The 14,996-nt window shown below is 46.6% G+C and overlaps 3 protein-coding genes across 3 annotated transcripts; 2 read left to right on the top strand and 1 right to left on the bottom strand.

Annotated features, from left to right (window-relative positions):
• Window positions 1–1,447: 1,447 nt before the first annotated feature.
• On the top strand, window positions 1,448–2,479 carry sdh2 (succinate dehydrogenase iron-sulfur protein subunit SDH2; the record flags this gene model as incomplete). Its single annotated transcript, XM_022537455.1, has 4 exons — window positions 1,448–1,552; window positions 1,616–1,871; window positions 1,939–2,090; window positions 2,156–2,479. 4 exons carry the CDS (start codon window positions 1,448–1,450, stop codon window positions 2,477–2,479), a joined length of 837 nt encoding a protein of 278 aa, XP_022384651.1.
• Window positions 2,480–4,305: 1,826 nt separating this feature from the next.
• On the top strand, window positions 4,306–6,259 carry ABOM_010326 (cytochrome P450; the record flags this gene model as incomplete). Its single annotated transcript, XM_022537454.1, has 7 exons — window positions 4,306–4,717; window positions 4,772–4,954; window positions 5,009–5,343; window positions 5,400–5,521; window positions 5,577–5,860; window positions 5,919–6,020; window positions 6,075–6,259. 7 exons carry the CDS (start codon window positions 4,306–4,308, stop codon window positions 6,257–6,259), a joined length of 1,623 nt encoding a protein of 540 aa, XP_022384652.1.
• Window positions 6,260–6,771: 512 nt separating this feature from the next.
• Window positions 6,772–13,379, bottom strand: ABOM_010325 (uncharacterized protein; the record flags this gene model as incomplete). Its single annotated transcript, XM_022537453.1, has 10 exons — window positions 6,772–6,987; window positions 7,034–7,141; window positions 7,194–7,472; window positions 7,531–7,784; window positions 7,832–7,980; window positions 8,037–8,065; window positions 9,000–10,333; window positions 10,395–11,510; window positions 11,581–12,358; window positions 12,423–13,379. 10 exons carry the CDS (start codon window positions 13,377–13,379, stop codon window positions 6,772–6,774), a joined length of 5,220 nt encoding a protein of 1,739 aa, XP_022384653.1.
• Window positions 13,380–14,996: the final 1,617 nt, after the last annotated feature.

Raw genomic sequence — 14,996 nt, 5'->3', positions numbered from 1 at the left:
TTTTCAATGACATTAAAAAGCATTCAAAGTAAAACAGCAGCGTAGTGAATGGGAATCACTGCAGTACACTCGGTGGATTTCTTTTCTCCGGAACGCGCTTCACTCAAATATCCATAGTTAGACATAACCAGTCCATGCTGCCATACATGTTGGCTTGCGACATTCTTGTTCTTCCAAGGAAATGACCGTAATAGTTATCATTCGTCCATAAGCATGAACATTCGTAGATATTTTCAGCAATTGCTATACTGATGTGAATGGGTCGTTCTCTTCTCCGGGAAAACCCATTTCTTCCAGTAGGCAAAGAATAACACCCTGCGGAGCAGGAGTTAAGTCGATCTTCCTTCGTACCAACCGTAGAAGCAACCTTCAAGCTCGTAATAATCTCGAATGACAGCCTCTTTCAGAGATGAGACAATGTGCAGTGGGCTGGCTTATGGTGGATTAGTCGCCACAATTGGCTGATCCTATTTGCTTCTAGACAGGTCAATTAATTAAAGGGGGGAGAGAATACGATAGTCTCTTTTAGTGCCAAAGAAAAGAATGTTCCGTAGTCCGCAGCTGGGAAGAAACGGTATATGAATATCAACCAACTTGCAATCTTGTCCAGCAGAAGTAAATATTCCAACGGGGGGTGGTTGACAGTCTCTTATTCGAGCTCGCTATGCTTCAGGTATCTGAACTGTGCGACGAGTGTATTTACTAGCATCAAGGGCCAAAGACCGCCCAATGATTGATCCAATTGAACCTAATCTGCGGGCTCTTCCGGAACAGGAATGGTCCATAGTTGGGGAGAAGCCTTTATGCCTCAGGCGGCGGCTATATGCCTCAGGCGGCTTCCCAGTGCATGCCTCAGCCTTCACGGTCGAGACGGCAACTGGACTCGGTTCCGTTTCCCCTTTGGGTAAGCGGCAATGGGCAAAGGCAAATTCATTCGTGATGTAATAAGAAGAGCAGAGGGATTGGAGAGCGTGTTCTGGGTGTGTCTTGGTTGTGTTTACCTAGTTCTCTGACCGATCGGTCACGATGATTGATATAGATGTTGATCGCAAGCAGTAATTCTGCCGTCGTAAGTTGTCTCGCTTCTCACGTGCGAGGAAAGGGAATTGAATTTCCCCAAAGAACGAGTGAAGAATCGCCGTGTATCCCCGACGCTTGCAATTAGCTTTTGCCTGATTGGCCCGTCAGCTGAGTCAGCCGTCTGCCGGCCGTCAAACCCGAGGTTACCTCTTGGGTAAAGCTCACAAACAGCATTCTCCAACTCCCTTCGACTTCATCTCGTCGCTGCCGCTGGCTGGCTGTTCATTTGGTTGACTTGACCGCCCCTCTCCTCTCTCTATTGACCATTGCTACCCTCTTTTCCTCCATCTTCTCCGCCTCTCCCCGCTTCTTATCCCATTTTCATCCCATTTCCTCTTTTTGCGCGTCCAGTGTCCTTTCGCCCGCCATGGCTGCTCTTCGCTCAACCTCGCGCCTTGTCGCATCCTCGAAGCCTCTTTTCCGCCCGGCTGTCTTCGCTCGCTCCTATGCGACTGTCGATGCCGCTGCTCAGGTGAGCGGGACCGGTTATGCCAGTTCTAAGACTGTTCACCAATCTAAGACTTGAACTGCACAGGATCCCAACCCATCCGAGACGCCTCGCACCAAGACTTTCCATGTCTACCGCTGGAACCCTGACCAGCCGACCGAGAAGCCCAAGATGCAGTCCTACTCCCTGGACCTCAACAAGACCGGACCCATGATGCTCGACGCCCTTATTCGCATCAAGAACGAGATGGACCCCACCCTGACTTTCCGGAGAAGTTGCCGTGAGGGTATCTGTGGAAGCTGTGCTATGAACATCGATGGTGTCAACACTCTCGCCTGCTTGTGTACGTAACTCGCCAACTTTGAAGCACACCTATGGAGGAATTGGGGCGTTGACTGTGCTATCTATAGGCCGCATTCCTACCGACACCGCGAAGGAGTCTCGCATCTACCCTCTGCCTCACACCTACGTTGTCAAGGATCTGGTACCCGATCTGACCCAGTTCTACAAGCAATACAAGTCGATCAAGCCTTACCTGCAGCGCGACACGAAGACCGAAGATGTAAGTCCCTACATCTTGTTACAGACCTCCGACAGTGATGGTGATCTGTTCTAACATATACGTAGGGCCTTGAATACCGTCAAAGTCCCGAAGACCGCAAGAAGCTGGATGGTCTCTACGAGTGCATTCTGTGTGCCTGCTGCTCCACCTCCTGCCCCTCGTACTGGTGGAACAGCGAGGAATACCTCGGACCTGCTATCCTCCTCCAGTCGTACCGTTGGTTGGCCGATTCCCGTGACGAGAAGACCGCTGAGCGCAAGCACGCCCTGGATAACAGCATGAGCGTCTACCGTTGCCACACCATTCTTAACTGCTCGCGGACTTGCCCCAAGGGCCTGAACCCCGCCCGTGCTATTGCGGAGATCAAGAAGTTGATGGCCACTCATTAAGCGGTAGTGGATAAAAAGTAAAGGAGTGTTTGTTATATATTCTGAGATATGTCTTCTTCGGTGGTTCTCTTTTGTATCCTTCCTTTTATTTCCCCTTGTTCTAGCTTTTATTCCCTCGGTTCTTGAGGCCGTCATGTCGCATGTTTCAATAGGTGTAAATTGTGAATATTTATTTTCAAGGCAACTGGCGATGAATAACCGTTTTAGAGGTGTACCTACGGGCATTTAATACTAAAAGCTGCATTCCTATTGGCAAGATGAGGAAGAAGTGTTTTGTCTCAATGGCTGATATATGTTCTGGAAGAACCCCCCGATTTTGCCGACATTTGTTCCGTAACTGCATGTGAAGGCTATTGGATCGGCCCGCCGGAAAAATATATATATCTCGGCAATTTTTCGGTGCAAAATGGACCGATTATATATATATCCGCGATTCGGGTTCAAACAAAACAACAAAACAACCATCATAACAATCATCACCAGGGTAATTATAATACTAACATTTAATTTCTTTGTACACAATGTTAAGCATCCTAGACTCAGTGTAAATGGCATTATATGTCTATATCGATTGAATAGGCCCCTATTATGGCATTGACTTATTTCCACATTGACATTACCAGTTCTGGTAGGATGACAACATGCTGATCGTTTTATCCTACTGGCGATGTTCATCGCATTGAAGAGATCATGCATAGGCCTGGATGACGGTGGCTGCGATAGAGACGCCGATCAAGAAGAATGTTGCTGTTTCGATTTACTAAATTAGTCGCAATAAGTGAATTTACTAAGATATTGAGGTGGTATAGATGGAGGTACGGCGGACTTCACTCGGGCTTGTCAGAGAGCAACCAATCAGCAGCAACACGAAGCCCATGACACTCGCCATCTGGATTGGATACGGGTCATGTGATATCTGGGTTCAGGGCAACTACTACTAGTAGTATATCCATGAATCTTTGAATAAGATCCATTGCACAGTCATCTTACAGTTGCTTTATTCCTAAGAGTCAGCGGGTTGAATGCTGAAATCGAGAATATATATTAGGCGAATGGCCATACTTATGTGAATTCCCAGTCACGGTGATCAAGGGCGCTTATGCTTACAATTTACCACCAGTCTTTCACTCGTGACGAGTCGACCTCCGCCTTACCTTCATTGGGGAGGTGAGGAATTTCTGTTTTGTCTAGTACTTTATACCAATCATATAAATCGAGAACCTAAGTCTCTATCGACTCCATAACTGTACGTACTCCTTTCTCAAGCTAGCGCCTTGGCGGAGGGCCCCGAATTAAGAGAAGAGTGTGAAGCAACAACTTGGCTGTACAAGAACCATACTGGAATCCCATCTAGATTATACACAATTTCGTTGCTTTATTCACATAGCCTCTTTATATAGATGCCCTACCGTATATTTAGAGAGGTACGAATAGTACTTTCGTCTTTACCGAATGATATTTTCTTATCATGCTCTCACTTCATTTCAGCCCCCAAAGCTAGCGCCACTCTTCCTTGTTAACCAATTAGTAGTCATGAACCTGCTAGAGTAAATAAGGGTTTACTTGGCTAGTTATCATTCGTAGTTGCTATCTAGTTTTGCAACCGTTAAAATTTGCAATTTGGGCCATTTGGTGATTGACGGAAGTGCCAAACTTTTCCACTTCCAAGCCATCCTTAGGCCAGCCATCATCAGGCCCTCCAAGCCCCGCTACTAGAGCCCCATCTCTTCTGACGAGCCTAGAGTAGTTGAAATAGAAGTGGTGTCCCTCTTAGCCTCACTCTTAGCACTTTAGTAGAAGGTCCTGGGTTCAGTCACTGTGAAAGCATGTTTCTGCGCTCGCTAAGCGTCCTGCCAGCCCTGGCAGGATTGAGTGGTGTCAGTGTTCACCATCTGCTATATCGCCATGGTGAATGGGATCTAAAGGGTGTTGACATGGCTATCTTCTACATTGTTCTGACGCTTGGCCTGGTCGCGCTACAATATTCATCAATCCTTCCTGCAACCGAAGTTCTACAACGGCCCAACTGGGCTTTGGATATCGTCAAGTATCATATTCTGGGTGTCTATACGAGCATGTTGCTCTACCGCGCAGCATTCCATCGGCTCAATCGGTTCCCTGGCCCGTTTCTCGCCCGACTTTCCAACTTCTATGTGACCTCGCTGGCCGCCAAGAAATTACGTCTCTTTGAAGAAACCGAGAAGCTGCATAAGAAGCACGGCGATTATGTGCGGATAGGTCAGTGCTTACCCAGTGTTACTTGTTCGCCTGTTCATTAGTCGGCATGTACAGGTCCAACGGAGTTGTCAATTAGAGATCCCGCAGCTGTAAAGCCGATCTATGGCTCGTCTGCCAAGGTCTCCAAGGGTGTATGGTACACCTGCAGTGAGCCACGGCTATCCCTTGAGACAGTCCGAGATAAGAAAGTACATGCAATGCAGAGAAAAGTGTGGGACCATGGATTTAGCTTACAAGGTACGACAACCTCAACACTGTGGATATCACATCGCTAAACCTTGTCCAATCTAGCGTTGGAAGATTACGAGCCGCGTCTCTCGTACTATGCGACTCAACTTCTGAATGCGATAGACAGCCGCCTAGGCCAGTCTATGAATATGACGCAATGGTTTACCTATTGTTCATTCGACGTGATGGGTGATCTAGCATTTGGTAAGGGATTTAACATGCTGGCAGAAGCCAAAGACCAATATTTTCTCACTCAGCTGCGTGGCAATATGAAAGCTATCGGCCTTACCAGCCATCTGTCATGGATCTTTCCATTTTTTAAGAGAATCCCAGGGTTGAATGTTGAATATTTGAAAAACATACAATGGCTCGGGGAGCAGGTGGATATGAGAATCAACGTACATTTCCTCAGATCATTATTTATCAACTGGAGCTGAACCATTCTTGGAGACAGAATCCGCCTGACAGACCAGATATCTTTTCATGGGTTCTTCACGGATACGAAAAAGGCCCCAAGACCAAGCAAGACTATGCCAATCTTACCTGCGATGCCGAGCTCATCTGTGTTGCTGGAAGGTACAGCCGCCCTAAAACAACGGAGAAGGACGAATTTAACTGATTACGGCTATAGCGACACGACATCCGCCACAATGACCAATATGTTCTTCCACCTTGCCAAAGACCATGCTCTTTATAAGACTCTTCAAGCCGAGCTGGATGCACTGAAAGATTTGACACAGGAGAGCTTGAAAGGGGTCAAGCTGCTCGAGGCGGTGATCAATGAGACTCTTCGCTTGCATCCAGCTGTACCTTCCGGTCTTCAGCGATTAACTCCGCCGGAAGGTCTACAAATAAATGACACTTATATTCCGGGAGACGTCACGGTCTGCATACCTATGCATACCTTATTTAGAGGTGGGTAGATCTCTTCGACGGAAATATTGCCATACTGAGAGTGTTTGACGCCGTCCAGATGAGCGTGTATTCGCACAACCGACCGAGTTCATTCCTGAAAGATGGACTACCAGATCCGAGCTCGTCAAAGACCCATCGGCCTTTTTCCCCTTTGGAGGAGGTATGTATTATTTATACTTTTTGAACAGAACGCACTGCTGACTTGGGTCTTTAGGGTCTTACGTCTGTGCAGGAAAACAGCTTGCCTTCATGGAAATTCGACGAGTGCTTGCAGAGATATTAACGCGGTATAATATCACTTTTGCACCTGATCATAGTGATGATGCATTCCTAGATGACACGGTTGATGCGTTTACAGTTGTCCCTGGTCCTCTGAAATTGATCTTCCAGAGAAGGTAGTGACCAGGATGGCACCTCCCTTCGCCGCTAAGCAGAACCGGTGCTGTCCGCGGATCCCTTCACTTTTTCTTCGACTTATGATCCAGATGGTTCGAAATATTATGGTTTCACGCAAATTCCATAACTTTGGCGATGCGCAAAGAGCGATATAGGAAGTCGCGGCAGGAAACCCTATTTTTCTGCTCGAGAATATCTTCATGTTCAAGACTCTGTAGTCCGTGCCCGTTGGTCCTAGCATTCAGGTTTAAACAAAAGACCCAAAGGGAAACAACTTCAAAAACAATGACAATCATAATCACAATAATGATGTTTATGCCAGATTGCTCTGTGTATAACGTTAAGCATTTTGGACTCATTGAGAATAGTATGTTAGGCATACATCAATTAGTTAAGCTCTCATTGAGATATTCCAATAGAGAAAACAGGTATTTTATGTAGAAGCCATTGTCATGAATGACTATACAATTTAATATGATAAACAGGACTTGTCAGATCCACATGATTACCTCTTGCTAGACCTCATCTACAGGGCGTTCGTTAAATGTGCACCAGAATAACCACCGCAGGTAAAGCCTGCGTCGTTGGGGGTTTGAGCATAATATCACCATTGAGAATCCCGAAAGGATGAGAGGAATCGTTATCACCCAGTAGAGCCAGTCAATCGACAGCATGTTTCCTTTTTCTTGGCCTGAATTGATCACGCCAAATCCATGCATCTTGAATAGGCTCTGACGCCGTTAGATACCATCAGAAACAAGAGATGTATACACTTACTGATACAAATATCGATGGAAGATACATGAGAAAAAGAAACATTAAGACAATAACAGCTTCAGGGAGTTGGAGATTACGCATAGCTTCATTGCGTATCAATTGACTGTCCTGTAACATAGTAAGTATAGCAATAGGAGTTAAAAGTGCCTAGTGCTCATACAATCATAGTGTGAGTTTGAAGATAATTTTGTAACATGTTCACGCGACTTCTGATAGAATTCAGGTCCTTTGCCACAAGAAGCAGCTTCTGGGAGCAGTTGAGACGCAACATTGAGCTTTCTGTTGACATGACGGCATGGGATGCTTGAAGCTCAAACTGCCGATGAATATCCTGCATGCTGTTTTCTGCATCTTCTAGAGCCCCGTTGATGTCGGCCATGTCCACCGATAAGTCGTGCACTTCAGGAGCCATGGCTAAGTGAGATAGTGCACATATTGCCTTAGCTGTATCAGTACAGCTTTAAAGCACAAGATGAGAAGCACAGCGTGGAACTGACCTCCACCTTCTGCACCACGTTATCAATATAGTGCTGGTATTGGCGCTTGACCTCCAGAGCAAGGAGGGCATGCCAGGTATACGGATCATCCCAACGGCCCGTTTTCAGGGCTATTTGAATCTCTGTTTCCAGACTTGGTGAAAGATCCAGGAATAGAACAAACTGACCGGTTGCTTTGGGAGACCAACGAACAATAACTGCGACTCTGGACTTACGGCTCATTAATAGCGATCTCGGAAGGCTGCTAAATAGAACTGGGTATGGGGTGTCAGCTTGATCTAGTTTGAGCCACAAGTCTTACCATATCCTTCTTCCTCTAATGGCTCATCGGCTCCCCCATCATAGTGTCTATTTGAACCCGATATTAAAGTAGCCAACATGCACTGGTCGACAGTGATGTCGCCACGATGTAGCGATTCGCAGTTGCCCACGGCGGTGGAAGATGCAAAGCTGTGTCCCATCAGTCAGTCACGCTCGGTATCATATATGTAACAGTCAGGTAGTACATTACGGTGGTGGTGGCTAGCCGGGCAGACTGGCAAATGTTAATATGTAAGTAGAACACAGTAGACCAGATGAGACTACTGTCAGTTCCTGGCATAGTTTGGACTTCCTTTTCCTCACAGTCCCCATATCTGCATCATATTAATCCCACTCCTTGTGGGTTGGGACATTGACATACCATCTTTTTCAATTTTATAAATATTATCACCGCAATGGCACACCCGGCTAGGCTGGAGTATCCCTAGCTCAGACTCCCGGAGGTTAGACGAATCCATCACCATGAGAATTGTAAAGTGGAGGTCCTGAGATGCGGAAAATTGATTGTGGTATGAATCTTCTCCTTCCTGACTGGTCTTCTGATTGGAGAGGCTTTTAAGTGAATTCCTGTGAGCTGCGGGGGAGGTCTTGTATCGACCTAGCTTGTCTAACATCTCACCAGCCTGATATACTGACGTGGCCTGTGGAACCATAGAGTGAGATGCTACGAATAGGAACCTCCCTTACACCACCACCTGGTCGCTTTACTTTTGTGGCGGTGACAATGCAAAATACTCCCATTTTATTCGCAAAAAAACCAAACTGTTTGACAGAACCAGCTAACTATGAATGCATGTACCCCGACCCTAGAATCCAAGGAACAAGAATAGATTGAATGTTCACTTTCTCCTGTTGAAGCCAAATCCTATCTTATTAGCCACTGACTGTAGCTTTGTAGTTTGTTTTGCACAACCTTTACTGGAGGACCACCAGGATCGCCACTGCGTATCAGCCTTGCTCGGGTGCGTATCAACATCCTCTCTCACCATTAGCCAACTTTCGTCTTCCCCGCCGTTCGGCGTTGTTCGACTTTCCAATAATCCAACTACTACATCATGTCCCATCCTCCTTGCTAAGTCTAATGCCGTATATCCATTGGTATCCTGTGAATTGATGCAAGTACCCTGACGGTGTGCCAGGAACCTGACCACTCCTTCATGCCCATGCACTGCTGCCAACGACAGAGGTGTTCGGCCGAAGGTATCCGGGTTGTTAGCATTGACATCCGCGCGACCGGCTAGCATCTGGACTATTTCTTCATGACCATGCTCGGCAGCCCATGATAGCGGAGCACGACCGTCTTCGTCCACCGAATCTGCGTTGACATCGTGTTGATTAAGGAGGAACTTAACAACAGCTTCATGGCCATTCTCCGCTGCCCTCGATAATGGTGTACGCCAGTCTTCATCCTTTGAATCTGTGACCACGTCCTCTCTGGCAGCCAAGAGCCGGACCAGCTCTTCATGGCCATTTTCAGCTGCCAACGACAGTGGTGTGCGCCCATTATTATCCCTGGAATTGCCACAAACACGACCTTCGTCTAGCAATATTCTGGCGGCTGCTTCATGACCAGCTCCGGCTGCCCACGAAAGTGGTGTCCGACCAAAGTTATCCTTGGCATCTAAATCATTGTCTTTGATGTTTAAACCAGCACCACGGGTCTCGAAATGCCTCACAAATAGCCTGAGAGCTGATAAGTTGCCTTCCCTTGCCGCCCAAAGCACTGGTGTCCGCCGGTATGAATCTTTTGAGTCTTTTTCGACACCCGGAAGGTCCATTAAGAAGCTCACCACATCGTTATGAGCGTATTCTGCAGCCCATGACAATGGTGTCCGACCGTTTTCATCCTTCAAGTCTATGGCAATATCTTTCCGCTCAGCGAGAATCCGAACTACTGCCAAGTGATCACGCTCGGCTGCCCGCGAGCATGGTGTTCTTCCTTTTTCATCCTTTGCATTTATATCAGCCCCAGCAGCTATTAGAATTTCTACTGCTGTAGAAAAGCCATTCAATGATGCAACATGTAACAGTCGATCTTTGAACCTTTTAGATGCACCCTTCTGTTCTGCAAGGGGAAAATCATGCCCTATATAGTCGTTTAGACAGGGGCTAAGTAGGTAAAACGCATGTCGGTCTTTGACGATCTCTCTAAATCGTGAAATCCTATCCTGGACCTTCGCAAGCTTGAGACAAATGGCGAGATGATCTTTGAGGTAACAGAGTGCATACTTTGCCAACGGTTTCCCCTCCAGATACTCCACATAGAAGTGAAACTGCCAATAGGTCCATGATTCAGTTTCTTCTGGTGTCCCGGGTTGTGCAGCATTTACGACACATAAGTTCAGATATTGGAGACAAACAATGGATATAGAACTATGCGAGTCCTGATACTTTATCCGGAATTCTGGGTGGGAAACCAGGCCTCCACCCCCAAGAAAGAATTCACGGGCAGTTTGATGCATTACTTGCACTGCTTTGTAGCCTGTATTTTGATCAGCTCTGAACCATCAAATGAAAGCACTTTGTGCATATTCATACCGTACCATTGTTGTCAGTGATTTCCAAGAAGTTACCACCACATGAAAGTATTCTCCGTTCCTGCGGAACTCGTTCGTTGAAATCCTGTTCCGAAGAGCCGTGCCCTTCGAAGGAGTCGCCTGAAATACCAATCGCATGCAGTAGTTCGATTGTACTAAGAGGTCGATATGTAAATAGAACAAATTGGAGCATCTTAATGGCATTCAGAATATTGGAATTCCTCTGCGTTATCTTCAGCAGCATGCGTGTGTAGAACTCCTCTAACTCAGTTGGTAAGCTCTTCAAGAAGTTGAACACAACTTCTTTTGAGTGACCCTCTTCGTCAAACTCGATCAATGCGTCTCCCACCAGCTTTACCCATAGGAAAACGCCTTGGGCGTGACTGATAATGTACTGTTTTGCTTGTTCGAGGTAGCTAGACAGCTCCAGCCGATTGAGGAATGACATGGAAAACTCTAAGATGTCCTTTTGAGTCTCATCTTGTAGTCGTATAAGACTGTGAAATTCGCTAATTCGTCGTTCAAGGACTGGGACCGGCCGGCTAGCAATAAAGACTTTTAGGACACAGTGTTTTGCATTGCAACAAAGGTTAAATAGAAGCTCGAGGATATGCCGCCTATCATTTTCTTCAGACTCGTCCACAGCATCTATGATCAAGTAGAACCTTTTATTGGACCGGTACGTCTCCAGTGAAGAAAGTGTCCTTTGCAAGGATTCATACCCCCATTCTACACGCTTGTTCGGTTGGGGCTGATCACGATATTCGGACTGGAGCTGATGATAGAAAAAGTTCTCGTCCTGATCTAGAATATCGTAAAGAATTGATCGAAGCATGTTATAGTGACTTAGCTGTACCTCACCATCTCTGTAACTGTAAAAGAATTTGGCTACTGCTGCTGGTTCTGTGCACTGGACTTGCTGAAGAAGCCTTTCCGTGAAATATTTCGTCATGGTACTTTTACCACTTCCTGGCTTTCCTTGAAGGTACAAAAGACTGGAACTTTCCGACTTCGACCATTTTTTGTATTGCTCATGGTTCCAGATCCACTTGAAAGACCCGTTGTGCTCCGAGGCAATCTTGGCATATCGCTCGTTGTTGAAGCGAAGGTTAGCCAGACATTCTGTTTTCACGTTTGTTAGTACCACTCACATTACATCGACAACACAAAGACATAAAGGCGCCCGGCTTACCCTTACGTTCCTTGTCATGTTCTATGCTTGGTACTCCAGCGAGAATTTCTCTAATTTCGGCGTTCGGTTTGCTTGTGAGGAGGACTTTCACTTTCCGTGTTGCCTTTTGGACCAAGTGCTTAAGAAACGTGACAATATCAAGGATAGATTCAATGTTTTGCGGACTAACCAGGTCTATGTGATATAAAACAAGGACCAGATCTTGCTTAACCTCAGTTAGAGCAGCCTTCAACGCACTCCAATGATGGCTGTCTTCTAGTCTCATAATCATGTCGATGATATTCTCTTTAGAAGTTTTATCATCGATACGTATGATGCGCTTGGTTAGCTCTTCGCTTTTAGCGACAGCTGTTGAGTAAAGACACCGTAGGAAATCCTTGATGGCCAGGTCTTTTGAGTTCGCTGGTAAATTGCTGATGAGCTGATGAAACAATGAATGAGAGATAGCTTTTATGAGTGAATAGTGAGGGGGAAGTAGATCTGAACAGTGAAATTGGACGAAAGCTGGCTTCACAGGTGCCTTGTTGAATTCCTTTCCAATCTGAAATGCCGTGGCTTGCTGGATATTGCATTCAGATCGCCCTGACAGCCAGAGAAATTGAGAGGAGTCGGAGGACTGCCAGCACTGAAAGTCGATGTTCCTAGAGATCCACCAGTACTTGGGGTCGTCCGACCTGACTGGTGGTAGATCCGGACAAGGCCTCCGCACACCAACGCTCACTATTCGTTTGAGAAACTGGTCAACATTCACATTTTCTATCGCGAGTTGCAAAGATATCTGCGGCAAGAATAGGCTGTTAGATATCTAATCTCAAGAATTCGACAAAGGATATATACTATACAATCTCATCCACGGTAAAGGGCTCCTCCACCACATGCCCTGGTATAAGTGATAGAATTTCCTTGGCCGCCGCCGCCGCGGCTGCTGCCGCATAGCCCTGCCATTTCTTATTCTTGTGCGAGTCTGAGTAGTCACAGATACCTCGAATCACAAGACACGGGAAGTTGTTCATAAGGCCCGCTGCCTCCATTTCAAAGCAAAGCACTCCCCCGAGCTCCGAGGCCAGCTTATCCCGAGTGATGCCATCCCTCATCACCTGATTCGCCGAGGCGATGGTACCAAAATGTAGCACTACTTCGTTGTGCCCTCGTTTTGCTCGCGCTACTATTTTCTCTCTATCGCACTTTTCACACATCATTTGGCCCTCGGGATGCTCGTAGCTTGATTCGAACAGGATGTCGGGACCCACATCATCGCGTGAGAAATGTGGGAGAGTGCTCAGTTGAGAGAGGTACGTCTGCATATTGCCCTCGTCTAGTAGCTGATTCGCCTGGAGTTTTGTCAGGGCATTCAGTAGGACAGGTGGTGGTGAGTTCAGGAACCCTGTCCGTTCAAACTGGCCTGGCCGGGTCTTGCCAAAGTCGTATTGGACTACTCCACCATGTCTCTTAGAGGGTTGACTAATAACCACATCACCGAGCCGGATATCAACATCCGGGCTTGAAACACCACCACCGAGACCGACCATCAGGCCGAATCGAAGACCCTTAAAGCGGGCCTTCATCTGTGTAGCAACAACAGCAGCGGATGTTGTTCCTGTCACGCCTCCTGGTAGGCCCGCAATCACAACATTATGACCACCAATGGAACCAAGTGTGTATAGGTTGCTGTCATTGTCATCCTGAGGTAGGTTCCGGTGCCTCTTGTCCAACATTTTGCAGGCCGCGGCGAGCTCGACTGGGAGGGCGCACACCCATCCCACTGTGTATTTGTGAAGAGGGAGACAAGACTCTGCCATTGCAGGCATCTACATTTGGCAACTGAATCTCAAAAGTTGAATTATTCTTCGCCAGGATAGCCTTTCAGTGGTTCTGCATAATATTGAAAAGAATGGGGTTTCAAGTGTCTCGAGGAGAAGCGCAACGAAGAGGGGGGCTCTGGTGGTTTGTTTGCCAAACCTTGAGCATTTCGTGCCGCGCCTTCAGTGTGCCAAGGCTAGGGTGTCTGCTCATGATAGGCTGTCGTTCTCGCAAAAGTCATCACAGACCATGAATTTGAAATCAATCTGACTGGTCGGGCTGATGCAAGTCAGCAAAGGGCCGCGAGGCTGGCTTCCTGTGTCTATCCACGTACCAAGGCATATGCCCATGCTAGTGCTATTTTACTCGACTTGAAATCATGATCAACATTAATACCATGAAGAACCAATAACGTGCAAGGCCAATCCCTGTGTGTATTGATCTCCCGTCAACATCGCCCGTTTGACACCGTAGGGTAGTGTAGGTCCCTGTGCCCTATGAAAGACGAACCCCACGCTTTTTAGCCACCGCTCCTTGGCTGATTGGAGAGTATTCCCATTAATCTGCTGTTCCAGTTTGTGCGACAAACTAGATATTGCTTGTAGCGCAGATATACTGTGGGTGAGGATAGTTGTGGGCTCTTGGATTGTAAATTTGTACTTGGGGCCTCTTCTTTCGGGCTATCCGGCCAACCAAGCTGATGGCGCAATATACTGCCATGAGCTCTCCAGCATACACTGACCAGCACTTCCTTGATCCGATACAAATTTTCCGATATTGTATGATATTTTGATTCTTGTCGAGAGCTACCGCTGCAGCCAGTGGGTATTGTGACTTGGCCTTAATATAGGTGCTGTATGTTCTTGCTGACGATACTGTTGATCCTTTTCTTTTCTCTTTTGTTCTTCTTTGTCAATTTTATCTTTTTATGTGTAGTACATAATACAAGAATCCCATGAGAATAAATAATATAAACTACCAACTGTAGAATAAAAATAGTTATTACTCTACAATGTCTCGACTACCATTCTTCCACTTAGGGTAACGCCAAGAGTTACCGTCTTCGGTAAAGAGAATAGCCGGGCCGGGAAAAGTCACCATTGACCCCATGTTCACCAGCTTGTGTCAAATCTCAGTAGTAACCACGTGTACACGAATGGAATATTGTATATCTACAATATGAAACAACCTGAATATATAGCATTCATGCAAGGCTTTGTGCTAGTTACGTTGGTGCAAGCTGAAACGAGATGCAAATACCATCTCGTCGGAGGTCGTTCTTGGTAATCCGTATAGTCTTAGGACGGTTATCACCGTGTAAATTGATTCCCTAAGGGCCTTGCATGAAGCCCACTAGTTTACAGACGGAATGGGAACATTATAATATTCGTCGCTCAAGCATGAGATTGGCAGGCATTAGGTGAGTGAAGGCGGCACTGTGTTGAATCTTGAGCACAGGTATACCGTTGGAATGACATGGTGTTGCCTGACTTAAAAACTGGGTTATCTCATGCACGGCAGAACATCCTTCGATAGGCGATGTAGGCGTCTCTGGATTGAATCTAGGGGTGTCGGTCGGCTGGGGCACGAATTTAGCGGCTGTACTCGATCAAGAA

Source organism: Aspergillus bombycis, assembly GCF_001792695.1.
Source record: "Aspergillus bombycis strain NRRL26010 chromosome Unknown contig00126, whole genome shotgun sequence".
Lineage (NCBI taxonomy): Eukaryota > Fungi > Ascomycota > Eurotiomycetes > Eurotiales > Aspergillaceae > Aspergillus > Aspergillus bombycis.
Note: the sequence above shows the minus strand (reverse complement) of the source record. Positions and strands in the feature narration are given on the sequence as shown.